We start from the raw sequence: 19388 nt of genomic DNA, 5'->3' as shown, positions 1-19388 counted from the left end.
TAACGAGCGAAATGCGCATATGGAACCTAACCGCCGGACACGACTGCAATTTGCGACTCATGGCTCTCCGAAGTTGCAAATGCGATTCGTCGAAGTTAGGAAAGCCGAGTGTATCCCTTGTCGAAAGACCGTTGCTTACGCGTTGCACGTCGAAGTGAAATTGGTACCGATAACGTCAGAATTAAATTGGAAAGAAAGATCTTATCCCCTGACGTATTGCCAGCGAAAGTTGCGACGTTAATATAACGCGAGATAAATTTATACTAAATACATTTAACGATAAATTAAAGAAATATTTTAAATAACCAGCAGACAAATAACTTCGAGTCACTTTGTCGTTGCAATGGAACGTTTTACTTATATCAGAATTCTTTGTTAAATTGCGAATGAGGATTGACTCGCAAAAGACTGTAATACAAGAATACATGGGGGCAAAATGATTTTCGCATTATATGTCGATCATTCTCTAATATCTCCGTCACGTAAGAGATCACTTGACAGTCTCATTCGATACGACTTACGAGGGTTCTTTCTTTTCGTTCTTCGAAAAAAGACAGTTGAGTTCGCGAGATAAAAGGCAAGGGAAGGTAGACAGGAGTGCGTCTCGATCACCGCGAAATTGAGGAAAAACCGCATATCAAGGGTCTTACCTTTAATACGACTTCTCCTCTGCAGACGAGTTCGAATGTACCAAAGGTATCCAGGATTTCCTTCGTCTTCGGGCTGACATGGATCTTCAAAGCTGTCGTAGAAAAAGAAAAACAAATTCTTTTACGTACGTCCTATAATCTTCCCGTAGCACTAATTTGGAACGGCGCTCCTTTAATATTAGTTATTATACGCAAAATGACCGGTTAAAGAATGCTGTGAGACAACGACTGCCTCGCTAAAAACGTTACCTTTGTGTCATGCATTAACTTTTACATAATTATCAAGACAGATGTGAACGTCTTTGAACGACGTTTATCCCACGCAAAGTGCTTAGAAAATGTAAAATGATATCTCGCGCGTGACTGTCCTTAAAAATTAGTCGAATCAATCGTTTCAAATGTACTACATGTATTATTTTCAGTTGAATATATTTTATTTTTAGATATTTCATACTCTAAAGATAATATTGGACCTGATGTTATTTCGATCCCATAAAATCAATTCCGGCGAGAGAACGCGGCGTGAGAACGCGGCGTGAGAACGCCCTTTTCCGTAAACCGCTTCAAATATTGAAATGTAACATTTAACGTCCGGCGGACATAACAACAAAATTTTTTAAAAATTGTTAGATTGAAATTCACGCAGAAGAGCGTTTCAAAGTAAGTGCACTTCATACGAATAAGCTCGCTTTGAACCAATCGCTTCCGGTGGTGGTGCACTATATGGATTAAATGTGGTTTTAACACGTTGTGTATGTGCCGCGATGTACCTTGATGTATCCGCGAATTCTATGTACCTTTGTTATTCGCGCAATTGCTCCCTTGTTATTTTCCATGCCATTAAATTACACCTACAGGGCATTAAAAAATATATATAACTATCTAATGCCAGATATTTTAAAGGATCGTTTTTCTTTATATTCAAAATGTTAATTGAGGAAGATTGATGATCGAGTTGTAAAAAATTGAGAAGAAAAATCTTTCCGAGGATAAAAATTTTAAAAAATAATTATCAATATAAAGTTTCTTTTTAATTCTTGCTTTTATTGCTATTCGTTGCTATTTTCTATTTGAACGCAAATCAGATTTTAGCACGTACTTGCACGTGGACGAAACAACATATTTATTTTACCTATCTACTAAAAATAACATTTATCAAACTTTCAACTAACAAAAATACAACTTTACAACGCGCGATAAACGATTCGTTCGATAGATAGAAATATTTTTTATTTCGTTACGCGAGAGAAGCTGAATGAATTATTCGCTCGGAAAAACCGCGTTGATAATTATGCAACGAAAATCGCGAAACGTCACTTTGTGAAAATGAGCTGTTGTCTTATGGCTCCCATTATTTTCACAAACTGACGTGACCTTTACAAAAGTGCTCGATTTGTTTTAATGGTTCGACGAGCAGCGTCAAGGCGACGCGTAAGAAGGACCGGAGAATTTAAAGCCCTTTGACACGTAAACTCCGTATCTTGACTACCAATTAATTTCTTAGTGTCACCGGAGTTAGCTGCGGACGTTTGACATGGACTCGATGAAATTCGCAAGTTGTTCGGTGAACCGCCCGCGACCCTTTTTATGTCGGATGAGATGGATTGGAGACCTTGAAGTAGCTCGACATTGTCAATTTCCTTTTCGACATTCGTCGGAAGACACGAAGTATATTCGTGAGTTATTTAGAAAAATATAGAAGCTAAACTTGTCGTATTTATTTATAATTTATTATCTCTAATAATTATATAGTTTAAAGATAAAAGGTTGAAACGTTTAAAAAAAAAGTTTTGTATAAATTTTTATACAAATACGTAATAAGTGTACTAAAAAGTGATTTAATATGACAGCTGAAGGAAGACAGTAAGTTGCTTGAAAACAAACTGTTCATTCTTTCTCAGAAGTTTAGATTAAATGACTTGTGTAATTTTTCGAATAACTGTTTCAATTGTAACAAAACAAGAAACACGTGTAAGAAAGATGATAAAACTTGTTCAAACGCTTGAAAATTATGAAATGCCGTTGAAATAAGATGTAATGAGAAACGTGGGGAACAAAATCGACTTACGGCTCCGAGAGAATTTACGTGATCTAAACTAAACATGAACAAATCGGCGGTATCACATCTTCTCGAACCGGTATCGGTATAGTACGGGAGAACTTTTAATGAAATTTAAACCGATAATAAAGTTACCGCACCGATCGGAACTTCCGTCGTCGTCGACTGGATGTGCAAGTTCGATTACAACACGGCGGCCGTCGCGCCGGCCGCTCTGGAACGATCGCAAATATGCTAATCCAATATGCGCAATTTTCGTATGATCTACCCTATTTCTACGGCGCGGCAACTTGATTGCATTTTCTACGGGAAAAGAGAGTACGAGCAAAGCTATACGTGAGGATCAATAGCGAGCTAGTTTTTCATTTTAAATCAGTTACACAATATCATCGTAAACAATTAATTACGTTATACAATGTGTTTATTATTTTGTATACTAAATATTCTCTATCGCGTTAATGAGAGGGACGTTAATTGAGTATGCGTATTCAACGATATTCTGCGGCGATATATTACTCCTGAATAATAGATGTGTTGGTCTATATATAATCAATCAATTTAACGTCCGCTAAAATCTGATTAAAGCCGAAGATTTGACGCATGCATAAAATGCTGCAAGCGTTGAGAATCTAAATCTTGCGGGAATCCGATTGGCGTTTCGTTTAATTAGAGAAGCTACAGAAAAAAATGCTCTTAATTAAATAAATGTTTTAATTTTTTTATATTTTTCGATTGAAATAAAATTAAATCTTATTTTTCAAATAAACATTTAATTTAATAATTCTCTTTAAATAGAATAATTAATCAATTATTCAATCTTTTATTATAAAAAAGGATTGAATAGCTTATGTGTCACAGTTATAATTTATTATTAGTAGTATATTATTTATGCATATATTTACGTTAATCAAAACAAAAATAAATTTCTAGTCTTTTGTAGTTATTCATAGAAATTTTTCCGCCAGGATGGCAGGCGTTTTCAACAATTTCAACACAATATGCATTGAAGAAGAAGAAGAAGAAGAAGAAATATAGTTGTTCATCAAGGTGGCACGAAGGCTTTGTGTAAGACACATAAAAAAGAAATTGACACGATGAGGCCAACGTGTCACTTAACCCTTTGGACCAACGGCCAACGGCTTAACGTCTCTGTCCGAAAGACGGAGCCCAGTTTGCTCCGCACAAGGGCCCTAATCTTGCACGGAGGGCGCAGCTTTCGGAAAAAACTTTCCATGACTCTAGTGAACTCAAACCTGATTCCTCAGATTACGAGTCTGGCGCTCTATTACTAGACCACACTGCCGCCATATTTACGTTAATCAAATTACGATATATGTACAATCGAATTGAAATATAAATAACAAATATAAATATAAACAAATATAAATATAAACAACAATATAAATTCAAATAATAATATATTTGTATTTATATTTTATATAAAGCTCTCAATCCACAATGGAATTAATCTAACAATAAGCGACGTTATCCACGAGAGAAAGATAAAGAACAAATGCGATAATAATCTCAATAAAATTAATTATGAAATATAAAGATTACAAAGAATAGAGAAGATCTAAACTAAATAACGCTCGGCATTGCGTTTACGCGAGATCGCCGCGTGTTATCATCCGCTCGGCGATATTCGAATCGTAACCGTCGCGCGTGCCGCGTCGCAGGCAACGCCGCGGTCGCGGGTCGCGGGTCGCTCTGTGCTTCTGACGTCATATATTTGTTATGCGGGGGTGCCTAGGCTGCTTCGTCAGCCTACCCCCACTCCCCACCACTCATCGCCGAGATGCCGCGACGCTCGCGGCCCGCGACCAAATTAAACGAACGCGGCAGGCGGCAGGTACCGGGGAGAAAGCGCGAGCATTTCCTCAATTCCTCCCACGGACCAGGGACCAGGTAACAGGTTTCAGCGTGCGCAATTAATCAATGATCGCGATTAAAGTCTCGTGAACGTATCGAGGCGGTAGCTATTATCAAAGCGCTTGTTCAATCATATCATTCGAGATGGAAGAGTAAATTCGTTTCGTCCGCGATGTTCGCGGAGAAAGGGAGGGAGGGAGGGAGGGAGAGAGGGTAATGATTATTTCATCGATTCCGATTGTAATTGTTTTCGATTCGAGGGTGTAAGAATAATGCACGAGCGTGTGTGTGTGTGTGTATGTACGATCGTGGTGTGTGGGGCGTAATTCGGATAATGGAAAGCCGCGATATATCTCTCGCTCATATAAATGATACGCGTATCTCGCGAAATTTGAAGTGCTTGAATGAATCGAGAACGTGTACAATTTGTTATTCAAAGCGCGAAAGATACGTGCAAGTACACGTCGAAGTATAAACGAATGTGACGTTGCCGTAGAATGTGTAGAATGTAGAAGTTGACAACGGTCGGCGATTGTCGCGAAGTATGCGTCGCGTCGCGTCGCGTGCGACTAACGTCGGAACTGTCGGGAGTGCCACGCCAAGTGTCGCGCGATCGCCGTATTTTGAAAATTAGTTCCGCGGGTAATTAATCGTGCTTCCGCGAGTGAACGCGTGTGAGTGCCACGAGGGAACGACGGGGAAGGAGCAGGAGCAGGAGGAGAGGAGGAGGAGGCCTGAGTGGCATCCGGCATCGGCGGAGCAACCAAGGAGTAAGTAATTTGTTACCTATACATAAATATTTCTATACCTATTACTTGCACACAGTTAATCGGTTGTTAATTAAATATTTAAATCGTTTATATCTGAGTGATTTGTGTAAGAAATAAAGAACAAAACTTTGTTATAGTATGAAATTTTACGAAAGTTAATAGATACAAAAAAAATGTTTTTTAGAAATTATATTTGTTCAATTTTATTATATATATTCAATAAATATTTTCTAGAAAAACGAATAAAAAGTTTAATACGCGCAAGAATTATTTTTTGAAATATTGGTTATTTCGTGCGTTGTTATAATTTGGATTTATTTGTTTTTTTTTGCAGATCAACGTAGAGTTACAACTCCGCTGCTGCGCATCGTATCGGTGAGTGTTAAATTATCGTTTATTTTATGGCGAGGAAATAGAATTGCAAATATTTTAGATAATATAATATCTTTCTCATATGTGGATACATTGCCTTGAAATGAATGGGTTTTGATAGATTAACACATCTATTTGGTATTTAATCCTGAAATATATATAACCGTATCAATCTATTACATTTGCAAGGCTGGATATGCAAAGCTCGTAAAATAGAGCACTACACTATTAACGGTGTATTATTGATCATTTTGATCTTATTAACACATTTTGGTACTCTATTATACTATGGAATATTAATTGCATGCATGATTTAAATTACTTGAAATTTATGAGAAATTTAATTTCGCTTTCATACAGATGAAGGGACGTTTCACTGTTAGAGTCCTTGATAAAGAGTAGTGAACAGAGTAACAGGGTAAGGGAAAAATTGTTTCTGGCTTTAATAAAGATATCATTATCTCTTTTATATACTTTTTGCCAAGTAATCCATACGCAGGCAAGATTTTTAAAAGACACAATGGAGAACATAATGAGGATATCATATTTTAATTTTAGTATAAAGTACGTTTTAAAAGAAAATAATTTTTCAAGTGTATTGCTTATAAACAAGTAGAGTTAAAATAAGGAAGAGGAAAAAAGTTAGATAAAACTGTAACAAAGAAAAAGCTGACATTTTTGAAAATATAAAGTTTTTATTTAATTTTGTTTCCTTTATGGTATTTATATTTTACGACAATAAAGATTAGACGAACAAGATTATTTTTATTGCACATATTTTTTATATAAATTAATTTCTGCAAAATTCAGTAGGGAAATATATAAAATTAATTTCTCCTCCTTTTCCCCTTTTCCTCTTAAATATTTTTTAAGATAAAATTTGAGGCTTGCGTTTATAGCCTCTTTTCAGGATTAAATACACAAATTGTGCAATAAAGTAATACAGCAGCAGAGATTCTTTTCAAAACGTATACGTCTAAGCATAAGGAAAAAATGAGATATTTTATGGTTATATTTTTTAACTAATTTGTTAAAGAGCGCAAATAATTATTAATTGTTTCATATAACGCGCCAATATTATTTCAATTTTTCATGGCCTATCTATTTCATTGATTGATATGTAAACTTGAAATATTTGAATCAAAGTAAAATTATATTTGATAAATATTTTATTGCGAAAATCTTTATATATAAATTATTTTAAAATTGACTAATTATATCTCTCAGTTGTATTAAAATATTTGATATTGGGAATAGTATGTTATAAATAATGTATCGTATTAAAAATAAAATTTTAACAGCGTGGTTGATGAGATACTTATATCAACATAAAAATTTACTAAGACATACTTATACCGAAGACATAAAAAATTCATATTGATAGAAGTGATCGGCGCCGATGGCCCATTATTCTTTTCGGGTCTGACGTCATTCCTTCTCATTGACAATTTCTACATTCTTCTATTTTTATAACAATATAATATGAAAGTGCACGGTATTATTTTGAAATAAAAATGTAGATATAGATTTGGTACGTGATTGTAGTTATAAAGAATTAACGATTAAAAATAATTTATTACGGATTAAAGGGCTTTATATAAATGTCAGGCTTTATATAAATATTGTGTCAAATTTTTCGTTTCTCAGTTAAATAATGCCAGTGAATCTCTAATTAAAGTGAAATCATTAAACTGTGCGATCTTAAAATGTGAAACTTTATCCTCATTTGATTCGCTTAATATTTCATCTGATACGCTTTTAATATAAGATTCAAATAACGATTATAAACACGAGTCATAAAGATGTTTCGAAAATAACTTTCTATAAACGTGACATTTGCAGTTTTATACGTCAACTCTCGGTGTACATACAAAATGCAGTGAAAACCATTTTACGATCTTGCTTTTAAATTTTTATTTAAACTGAAATTTGTGCGTGAAAATAATATGGTCCAGTGGTTATTCGTTGCAATTTTTAAACATTCAATATGTTAAATATCTTAATATTTAAACACATTATTAAAAATCTAAAATGTTAAAATTTTTTAAATTAAAATTGAAAGAGAGAGAGAGAGATTAAAATAAATTAAAAATTAAATATTATTTAGAATTGCTTTTCGAAATGTTAATCTTTAGAAAGCTCTTTATTTTCTCCCTAGAGTGAGGTTAACAATAGGATTACGAGTAAAGCATTATTTAATTGCTTTCCAAAACCACAGTCTTTAAAAAGCTTTATCTTTTCTCTTCATTCTTTTATACCTTGAAAGTTTTTTTTATACCTTGAAAGCCTCTTAATATTTCGATTACGATAAAATTGATCGATCGATAGCATCAAAATAAAAATCTGAGTTTCCGAGATGTTTGTAATTGTAATTTAACAGCTCGTTACGATAATACAATTCGCGAGTAGTCGTTAAGGTATCACAATTTCGCTCTCAAACGTTCTCGTATCCAACATATCGACGTGTTAAAAGAACAAGAAGAGAAAAGAAAATTCGTGTAAAACCCCTTTCAGCGTAATCTATCACCCGGAAACTTTAACGTGCGTGATATAATTTTCGCGCGACGCACAAAACGAGCTACGAAGAAACTCGATAAACAGCCGCGTGGCGCCTTGCGGTGCGTCCTTGCCTCGCGCGAGCGACGCCCGGCACCTAAGTCCTTGCGAGGGAAAAACCACCCACGCAACATTAAGCGATACACCGCATACTCGTGCGTGCCTCGTAAGCGTGTCACAGTAAACGAGATCCAGCGCGCAATCAATTCGTCGTTACGTGTCGTTCCGTCAAGCTGCGATCGAGATCGTTGTCAGCCATCAGTAAAAAAAAACTCTCGAAAATGATCGCGGTATACTCGGTAGTTATAAAGGAGATATTAAAAATGAAATGATTTTCATATGTCGAGGTCTCGTTAGACCTGTTGACAAGTTAATGAAACTCCTGGGAATTATGAATAATTGAATTCAAAATCGATCCTTCTAGCGCTGTGTAGTCATTCCGTGATGTTTGATATCAAATAATAAGTTAATAACCCGTAAACACGCATCACGTTGTTAATGATCGCGGAAAATCGTTGCCGGAAAAATTAACACGGTATGATTAAGGGTAATCAATAGTTATGATTACGCTTGGTTGAAAACGAGTTAACCATAACGGTCTCTATGGAGACACTTGAAGCAGGGTCGATTTTCTCTTAAGCGGCGACCTTGCTCTCGTCGCCATACCTTTACTCCGGCCCCTTTAATTGCCGCTCGTGTCTAACTTTCTACCTCCATATTTTCTCTGTTACATCCCCAACGTAAAACGTTTCTTTCCCCGAGAATGACTGAGCTGTTAATTACCTTCTCCGTTACTCTCCATCCTGGATGCTGTGTTGACCGTATCGCCGAACAGGCAGTATCTAGGCATCTTGAGACCTACCACGCCGGCCACGCATGGTCCTGCAAGCAAATGGTCCAGCACTATATACGCCGATGATTTTTTTTATCACCGTTTCTTTCTGAGAAAGATAATAGAAATAAATGACTTAATAATTGTAAAAATGTCTGAAACAATTCTTTTTTATTTTTAACAGAACCTAATTTTTCATACTCTCTTCTATTTTTCAAGAAGATTTTCTCTATATAAAAGAGATACTTTTTAGATGTCATTGAAATGTTTTATATCATTTAAAAAATTTCATAAAAACATTTTCTCTTTTTTTTTCAACGTCGTTTTTAGTCTTTTTGATATTTAAAGGGTTAATTATCCACTTTTAATGATTATAAAAAAAATTTGACAAGCAATTATTTTCGCGAATTTGTTAATCATTCTTGTCAAGCGGTGCAAAAGCAACGTTGTATTCCGAGTCCATTTAAAAAGTAATTAACTTAACTAATTATAGCTAACCGCTCGACGTATATATCACGCTGAGCCATTTCTTTCTCGCGGAACTGGTGTAATCCAAGTTCTATGCGATCTCTTGAACGATGTCACTTCGGAGATACACGTGACACTTGTCACCGAGAAAATTTTTAGTGAGATAGAAATGGGACGAGTTAGTGTCCGGGAAATGGAGATTCTCGTCACGTAATAGCCTAAAGACCGTCCTGTCATGAATTTAAAACTTAATTGAATCAGAACCGAAAACGATAACGACTTCAATCGAGAAATACAATCATTCATTCTCTCGTAACGGCAAACGGCTGCTGATTTTCCAACACTACCATTTCAAAATTGGTTCCGCTCGCATCGAATATCGTTTCGAATGGACGACATATTCTGTGAAAGTAAACTCGAGGAAAAATTCCCACTAGGAATTATTTTGAAATATTGTGCCGCATTTTTTATTTAATTCGTGTTATTCGCGATATCAATTGAGTTGTTTGCGCATTCGACCTTTTGCTATAGGTATGCAATCGATTTGTAACACGAAAGGTAAACCCGATTTATAACGTCATTTTTTAACGCGTTGAACGCGCTATTCTCTTTAATCGGACGTTGAAAAGTTCACAAAGCAAAATATAAAAAATTTTTCTTTAGCGAAGTACAAGTGACATACGTAATAATAGGTTGCAATAAAAAAATGACACAATGTATGGAACTTGAAATTGGAAATTCTGAGACACATTGTAGGCCATACGCAATACGATCCTGGCATTAAGCCCGGAATCAAGTTGGGACTAATCTTATTTCGTTTTACGCGAGCGGGAAAAAAGCACAATATATAGTGTTGACTCACCAGAATGCATGCCAATACGAAGTTTTAATTGCTCGTGTGGTCTATGGCGAATACTGAATGTCAATACCGTATCCCTGAGGGCTAAACTCATCCTCGCAATTTCTCTAGCGTGATTCATGCCATTTCTCTCTGGTAATCCCGAGACGACCATGTAAGCATCCCCTATCGTTTCCACCTGAAAGAATTGAGAGAAATTCTGCTGAATGCATTGTTGATAAAAAGTAAATATCGTAAAAGACGGTATAAAAACATACTCGTGATGTAAAATTTATTTCTTTTACATATCTTTTGCATTCATTTAAAAAGTACAAGACCATTTTTACGTTAATTTTTCGTGTAAAAAATTGTCATGTTAAATTTATTTATTTCTATCCGTTATATTATATTACATCTTCTGTTTGAGTTAAATAGAATAATTGCGAGAGAAAGGTGTCAGGCAAAAAAGAAAGTTTGCGGAAATAACGCCATTATATTTAACAAGGACACTAGGATCTTAAAAAGTTCGTAACACCGGAGTAAAGTAAACGGATTAAAAGTAAAATATATTTAATGTATAGAAGTATCACGAAACACGATAATAAAGCTGCGGATGTGACGAACGAGAAAAAACCATTTTATTTCCCGGAGTGCTAATTTGAAAAGCTCCGATAATTGCTCGATAAGATATTAATGGAAAATTAATTATAGTTTCCAACGAGGTTTATTTTTCAATGAACTGATAAACTCATATAAACTCATTTAAATAAATCGCGGTAGCGATTGCTTTGAAACATATGAGAGAGTATGAATAGTAAGCGGAGGATTATATTTAATATTGATATTCAATATCCTTAAAAGCGAATAGCGAGAAAGAGAGAGAGAGAGAGAGAGAGAGAGAGAGTGTGTGTGTGTGTGTGTGTGTGTGTGTGTGTGTGTGTGTGTGTGTGTGTGTGTGTGTGAGAGAGAGAGAGAGAGAGAGAGAGAGAAGAGAACGTTCGAGGGAGAAAGGGAAAGTTTAATCTGTAATTAGAGTAAAGTAATGGAGTTCAGCATCTGTTGCGGGGGATAGATATATATAGTCAGAATAATCTATGCCTATGTATATATATATATATATATATATATATATATATAGGCTGCACCGAGCGGTGCTTTTTAGACTATAAAATTATAAAGACTTCTGAAACTAAAATACTGGCGTTTTATCGGTTGAACATTCCGTGCGGTTTCGAGCTCGCTTAATACAATTTTTATTCCTATTATATTAATTAAATAATCTAGTAAAAGTGTCCCTTTCGGTTCGGCAAGATGATTGTATTATCGCGAATTTGTCTCACGCGTGTGACAATTCGTGTCACATCCAACGCTTATATATATACACACACACATATATATACACCACTTTTATATAAGTCCACGCGCGGTAATCGTGTTATTTTCCCGGAAAATCGCTCTTCTAAGAAATCAAGGGCGATTTGTTCTCCGGAATTGCTATGTTTCTCTCATCCTCTTCTTGTTGTCGTTTCTTTCTCACGTTGGCCTTAACGGGTCGAACAATTCGCGATAGGCTCCAAATAACGGCACGTGGAACATTTTGTAAATATAAAATCGAGGGGATTCACTCGAGCTTGATTCAATTGTGTTAGCTGTGCAATATGTTATCTCGAATGATCGTTTAACCCGAAGGCGGAACTTTTGGAAAAATGTGAGGAAGAGACAGGCAGAGAGAGTGATGAAGGCGAAGTTTCTTAATAGAAAAAGTCAGGTTCTCGCAAACAGAAAAACTTGTCGAAATGATGAACGCTTTGCTCGTCCAGCTTCGATAAAACTGCGCCGGAAGAAGAAAACTGCTTGGATATTGCGAGTGTGACGCCATCGGACGCGGATTGCGAGCGAAAGTATATCGCTATTTCGTGAGCCAACATCGTGACTGTCTCTCTCGTTAAAATATTCACCCCTTTCAGTCGAGGCTTTAAATCATCTTCATATTACGTCCCCGAGATGCACTTAAAACAGGTCGATGCTTACCTTGTAAACGTCGAAGTTCTCGATAATGGAGTCGAAACACGTGTAAAGGTCGTTCAGCAGATCGACCACCTGCAGAGGCGTGCTCTCGGCGGACAGACTCGTGAAGCCCACGATGTCGCTGAAGTAAATTGTCACTTGGTCGTACGTCTCGGCGATTACGCTTTGCCCGAGAATCAATTGCGACGCCACTGATCTGCTCGCAGGAACAAACAAACACGTGTCTTTTATAGATAGCGGAAAAAAGTTCAGGGAATACTAGTCTGGCAGAGACGATTCACACAATTATTTGAGCTTAGCGAATCCACAGTGCCGAGCTCGATATACATTACAGTCATTTACATTTATTCATTCATACGTTTTAGCGCAATAAATATTTGTGAATGAATAAAAAGTAAGATACAACTTAATTTACAAGTAATGAAGGATATAAGATGTGTTCCATATACGTGTTTTAATATAGATGGAGCAGAGACTCTACTTTATTTTTTATTTACATTTCTTAATTAAAAATGAAATAGACGATTTCAAGAGGAACGCAATGTAGCAAAATTTAACAAAATTTCTACATGTACAGGAAATTTGTATGCTCATGAATTTTCGACGTTTACTTCTTTGATGAACTTATGTAACCTTTTCATTAAAGGAAAAATATGGAGGCAATATTTTCCTTGGCGAACTTTTTTTGAACAAAATTATTTTCAACTTTTTTATCAGAAAATATTCGGCAAATTTTAAAATTGAATTTCTAGAAGTTAAAAACTATGCGCGATTATCTCATCGTTTAATCTCTAAATAGCAGTGAAGCATAGTGAAAAGAAACAGCTAAAAAAAAGTTTTATATGTACTCTTGTATGTACAAATATAACGAAATGTTGCGCTTAAAAAAATTAAATTTTCACGTAAAATTATGTACGGAAGTAAACATCATTGCAGGGGTCAATAATAAAGTATTGTTTTATCGCGCATAGAAATGGTAATTATTTTGCAAAGATCATATGTGTCGGATACGAATTTAACATCATCGTCACGTATCGAGATATGATATCGATTAAACGTGACGCGATAGCGCACTAACTACATCACTGACGCTCGACAAAAGAGTTATCACTCGCGAGGGACGAACCGTGATAAAGTTTTCAAAGCTCTCAACAAATTTCCCTCGTATCTCGCGCTCCCTTTTATCTTCGTAAAGTTCATTAAGGTTCGCCTTACTTACTTGCTTGCTCGAAGTTACACGAGATATGTTAACCGCGCACGCTGTAATGAAGTAGTTTCGTTCAAATGAGCATTTTTGGTATACAATATACACTCTCTATGTATACAATCTTCTTTTTTTTTTTACCGAGATCTTATTCAAGTGTAATGGTTTCGATGATATCAAAACCATTTTCAATTGATTCTGTCACGAGCATATGTAATATTTTCAAGTAAACGTGGAAAATTTTGGAAATTACATCAATGAGCTACATGTGATGAATTTGCTCAGGTCTACAAATCATTTTGAAACTTCTTACGTTTTGCATTGCTCTAGTTGTCATATGCGATCTTGAATTAAGACAACTCAGTTTCTGTTAGATAATTAGATTGTAATTCTACAAATTATGCTTTCCAATGGCGCTCTTGTTCCGTTCCAATTTCTTATCGTTTCGTTGCTGTATGCGTTGACAGTTTTCACTTTTTTCAGATCAATTTTAACTTTAAGGTTGACCAACTTTCGATATCTAATCTTCCGGTTTGTTGCGTGAACAAATCATTCGATTCGACTGATTTTCTATTTTTGTGTCACACCGTTCAATTTCACACCGTCTGTCGTACAAGATGATTCTTCCAACCGTTAATTTACGTCATGGTGAATTTTTGCACTTTGATATAAAAGCTATTTGATATATCTTGATCATTAGTACTTGCATTTGCATTAATTACAGATTAATGTTTATACATTCGGCAGGAAGAATTCTCGCGTACATTTATACATGCTCGACTAATTTATATTCGGTTAAATTAACAATAAAGGCTATATTAATGATTTCGATAACAAGTCAGATGGGAAAATGGTACTGGCACGAAAGCAAACAAAAAGTTAATTAGAGCTGCAGTGAGGCAAATTCAAATTTTGTATGCGATTTAATTATTAAAATGAATAAAAACTCATTCAAAAGCATTCCTTTAAACAAACAGTATCACAAAATCATTAATAATTATAGTGAAAACTTCTGAAAAAACTTAAACATATTATAAACCTATACTGTAATATATATAAAACAGAATATATATGTATTTCAAATTTCATGTTACTTCGAGTTATGAATTGTATATCTGTCCAGATTTATCCGCGTCTAAGTAACTCAAGTATTTAAATATTTATAGCCCTTTGCGAAAGGCGAAAGATACTTCGGACGAATTCTCTGCAGCAGCTCGCGGCAAATGTAATGGCAATTTCGTTCTTTCTAAGAAAAGTCTGTTTTATTCGCGTACCGTGAAAACTTACTTTGGTAGTAACTGGTAGAGAAGTTCTTCGCATTTACGTTTCTCCTCGAGATAGTCGGCCGTGCGTTCCTCCACCAGGGTTTCTAAATTCGTGGCATACTGCTCCATACGGGATAGTAAATTGTCCAGGATATTGCTGCTCTCATAGTCTCTGAAACACAGAAAAAATATAATTCTTACCTAATTTTATATTTAACTTCGATATACAAAGCGAAGGAGGAAAATGGATCACAAAAAGTACTCGGGACCAGGGCGGAATAATAAGATATTAAATTGGCCGTGTCGCGCAATCGGATACCAATAGCCGGATATCAGTCGCAAACAATGAGAAGGAATTCTTCAATTTAATCCGCGTCGCGGGCTACATCAATATTGTTCGATCAGACGAGAAGCTACGAGAAGCTACGAGAAGCGTCTATAGGATACGTAGAGGATAGGGTAAACCACAATCGAGACAGCGAGCCTTCGCAAAGGACAATTAATCCAATCTCCGCGATTGTGGTCAGTCAAACGTAATATCCACATCATGTAGGTATGAGGGACCGATATCCGAGAATTGTTTGATATCGTGATAATCGACTCTCGTGAAAGCCATAACCAAGATTAACCACTTCGTTGAAGATGTTATTGAAAATCAAGTTTTTCATCGATTATAAGTGATCTTTCGACGATGCTATTCATGAAAGAATAAACGGGTTGTGCACGCGCATGAAATGTTAGAATTATTTCATTTCCTTTAAGTAATAGACAAAAATATAATAGAAAATTATATTTTGTTTAAATTGAGAAAAATCTTCTGTTTAAATCTTGATTACGTATCACAATCGGTAGTCGTTTTGTATTTTTTCTATGTAATATTTTTATTTATTTCGATATACTTAACTTGAAATGCGACAAAAAATCCGTCTTATTCAAGGAAACTTTACGTTCCTTAGCGAAATGAAAATTACGCGGGAAAAGAAATATCTGTGTGGCCGCCTGCATTTTTTTTTTGTAGAAATAACATCTCAACTGAGGTGTATGCAGCTTCGCGCGGAATTAATGTTGCTTTTAAGTTCAGTATTCTCTTTGACGCAAAAGTACATCGCCCAGTACTCAAGAAATCAAACAAACAAAGTCCTTGCTTCACCTGAAGAGAAAATCGTAAGATATACAATAAAGGAATTTAGATTACACGACAAAAGTAGAAAATTCTGAAACAAGTTTAAAAATTATTCTTAAAAAAATGTACTAAATAAATGACAGTAGATAATAATAAAATAATTATAGTAATAGCAGATGTGACTTATAAGAAGTTATTGTTTTAGAAAAAGCCATAACGGTAATGGTGACAAAAATAACAATAATAGTTTCTATAATTTCCTTCATAAAATGTAACGAGGAGATTTCCACAATGTAAAATTGCTTAATGATGTGGAGATATGGTTCACTATATGGCTTTGTTAACAAAAATACTGATTATTAGAGACCCGTGTCAGTCTGACCTGTCAACATTTCCTCACTTACTTTCCTCCCCTTATAGAAGAATGAACGGAATGGCTTCCGATGACGAGGGTCTACTTCTCGGGTTATCAGGAAAGACTGACATAACACAACATGCATTCCAAGGATAATAGAAAGGGACGCGAAAAATATCGATATTCGGTTAGAGCACTACTTAGTTAGTCGACGTCAAACGTCAGCTATCGACATTTTGACCAAATTTCGTCAGAAAATATAACGGCATATCTTTTTGATACAAATTCGCGATAAGTTTACATACGTGAATACATTTCTTTCTGTGCTAAGAATTATATTATATGGAATAACCTGAAAATACTGAATTGACGAACCGTTTGTTTCTCGAAGTGATTATGTATTTCCGAATAATGTGAAAACTAAAACGTGATTGCTCACTATTTAGCCAATTTTTGCAGTAATGAATATTATGTTACATGTGTGAGCCATTCAGTTTCAAAGAATAAACACTATTTTGGGGAATTTATCTAAAATAATATGTCACATTACTTTATATTCATGGCTCACTGAAATCCATGATATTTTAAATCGTTTTAGAGATAAGAAGCTTATCGCGGAACTAAAAGTGAAGATACGTCGCGGAAAAGATCATGTCCGTTTTATAGCTTTTATCTTCGTTGTGAAAACTTTTGAAAGGGTGTATAAATCGGCTTTCTATCTGCCTAATAACGTGCGCTCCATTTACTGGAAATTAGCAGTTCGTCCAATATCGGAAGGTCGAAGGATACACATGAAAAGAACAGAAATCGATAAAGGATACCTTCGCGGTTTTATTCAATCTCGACAATTTCAGCAAAATATGATATTTTCACGGACAATGTAAATTAATTAGTAATGTAATTCGATTATAATTCTAGACAATTATTTTCCCAAACCAGATTGATTGATCTTGAATAATGAATTCGTAAAGTAATTGTTAGACACATATTATATTATTATTATATACATTTATATATTAAAAAAAGCCAAAATTTTTAGTTTGTAGATATGGTGAATTCTTTATTACTAATGACAAGGAAATTATATCTCTGCCGTTAAGATATAATTTATTTAGAGCAGACCGGGGCTATTCGTAACACTGCTGAAATTTTGTCGCGGGCTTAACTTTAAAATGCTTGCTGCTAGAAACCTGTAATATCAATCACAGATGTTTCTTAGTGTCCTCTAGGTACCAACGGAATGGCATTTGCGTGTCAACCATTTTTCTCTTTCAGTGACAGAAAGTTTGATTTCAAGTGCTCAAAGTAAATTTTTTCAAATCCCAAAAATTTGTTTTCTCGCCGAATAAAATAATAAGAGATCCGAAACGGTAAGTTCTATTCAGTCACTCGACTTCACTAAGCATAATGCATGAGCAGATTTTATGGTATTCTTTCTTATCTATAAGTCACGGATCATGAATAAGAAAAAATCACGCCGGGGCATTTCGTGACACGAGCAATCGGGGCAACCCAAAACGCCACGAATAAGCGTTCAAAGGAAAAACCAATTCGCAGGGGCCGCAGACGCCTTCGAGAAGTGGTTTCCCGTAATCGAATGTGAGCAATGAAGGCAATTAATGGAACAGGCGTTACATTTTTCCTCATAATTTTTTATACATATAATATGTAAATTCTGACAAATAAAGGCTTTTTCAAAGTATAAAGTAGATAAAAATTGCAAAAACAAAAGAAATCTATATAGTTTGTTCAATCAGAGAAAGTGTTACGCATTATCCCGTGGTTTGTCACGAATTACCCAGGCTTCGGGGCAATTCGTGACATATGACACAGCGATACATTTCTTGATATATTTCGAGACTTGTAAGAGAAAAACCTATATATTTTTTTTCTTTTAAACTAGAGAGATGGACGATTACATCGCACTAATAAAAATTTTTTAAACATTTATACGAAGCGAGAAACAAATTCGAAACAAAAATGTGTCACGAATAGCCCCGGTCTCCCCTATATCTTATTTGAACGTATAAAAGTGAGCTCATGTTTATTCAGTGCAGTATAAAATTTATGGTACATAACGTGCATATACTTTATTAATAATTGCGGAACTAGAGGATTTAAACGTCGACGGGTTAATTTGTTGAACACGTTAATTATAATTATTCATATTGCTGAGCGCGCCGCTAATAAGCTTTTTGCTCGACTTCACACAAGCGGCGAAATTCGGCCTTGCACACAGAACTTTTCTGAGATTCTGAATAAATTCGCGAAATTTATGCAAGCACTTAATTTGTTAATATCTCCAGAATAATTGCGTATGCAAGATCTTTCTTTTTTCGTCTGACTTTTTTACCTTTCCTTTATTTTTGAAATTAAACTAATTTTAATTGTTTAACATTCACAATGATTTAACATTTGTCATTCAAAACAATCAACCTCTTACGAAAATATATTTTTGCAACGAAGTATTGGAGAAACTGAAATAAACAATTGAATAGTATAATCTCATAAGACGACAGATGAAATGCATCTGTGTGTGTGTGAGCTATGATTAAATTTATTTTAAGACTTAAGAAGATTAGAATTTACGGTATAAGAGTATCATTTTGCTTTGCGAATTAATAAAAAAATTTAATGTGACTGTCACCGTGGGTGGATAAAAAACAGAGAAAACCTTTAGCTTGCTTCGCTCGCAATTCGTGACTAAAATGATAAGCAAATTGTTTCACCGCGGTCGTGGTACAGTTGCGTAATTTATGAAGCGGAAAATTTTGCGAGGAATATTTACGAAGTGATATCTGGGCTTTGCATAAAATTTTTCTAACTACATTACTGTAGACAAATATTTTGAATTGCGAACTAATAGCAATTAGGCTGAAATGTAAAAAATTCGAGGAGTAAGAGTTTTACAAGCGACTGCAAATTTGAACGCAATATTGTATTTTAAATGGTTAAAATAACAATTTATAATTTTTAAAACGGCAACAAAGAGAGAA

General features: G+C 35.0%; 1 protein-coding gene across 7 annotated transcripts in view; it reads right to left on the bottom strand.

The window, feature by feature from the left end:
• Nucleotides 1-19388, bottom strand: part of LOC112464556 (atrial natriuretic peptide receptor 1-like) — a 94455-nt gene that overhangs the window by 2652 nt on the left and 72415 nt on the right. For all 7 annotated transcript variants that reach the window (XM_025031642.1, XM_025031656.1, XM_025031650.1 and 4 more), the window contains 5 exons: nt 14937-15086; nt 12449-12641; nt 10442-10616; nt 9063-9161; nt 651-742 (listed from right to left, as the gene is read on the bottom strand). In XM_025031642.1, the coding sequence (XP_024887410.1) occupies nt 651-742; nt 9063-9161; nt 10442-10616; nt 12449-12641; nt 14937-15086 (709 nt within the window). The remainder of the gene's footprint in view (nt 1-650; nt 743-9062; nt 9162-10441; nt 10617-12448; nt 12642-14936; nt 15087-19388) is intronic.

The sequence above is a fragment of the Temnothorax curvispinosus genome, unplaced genomic scaffold (assembly GCF_003070985.1).
Source record: "Temnothorax curvispinosus isolate PA1 unplaced genomic scaffold, ASM307098v1 QBEX01001498.1, whole genome shotgun sequence".
NCBI lineage: Eukaryota > Metazoa > Arthropoda > Insecta > Hymenoptera > Formicidae > Temnothorax > Temnothorax curvispinosus.
This window is presented reverse-complemented; position numbering and strand designations above follow the sequence as displayed.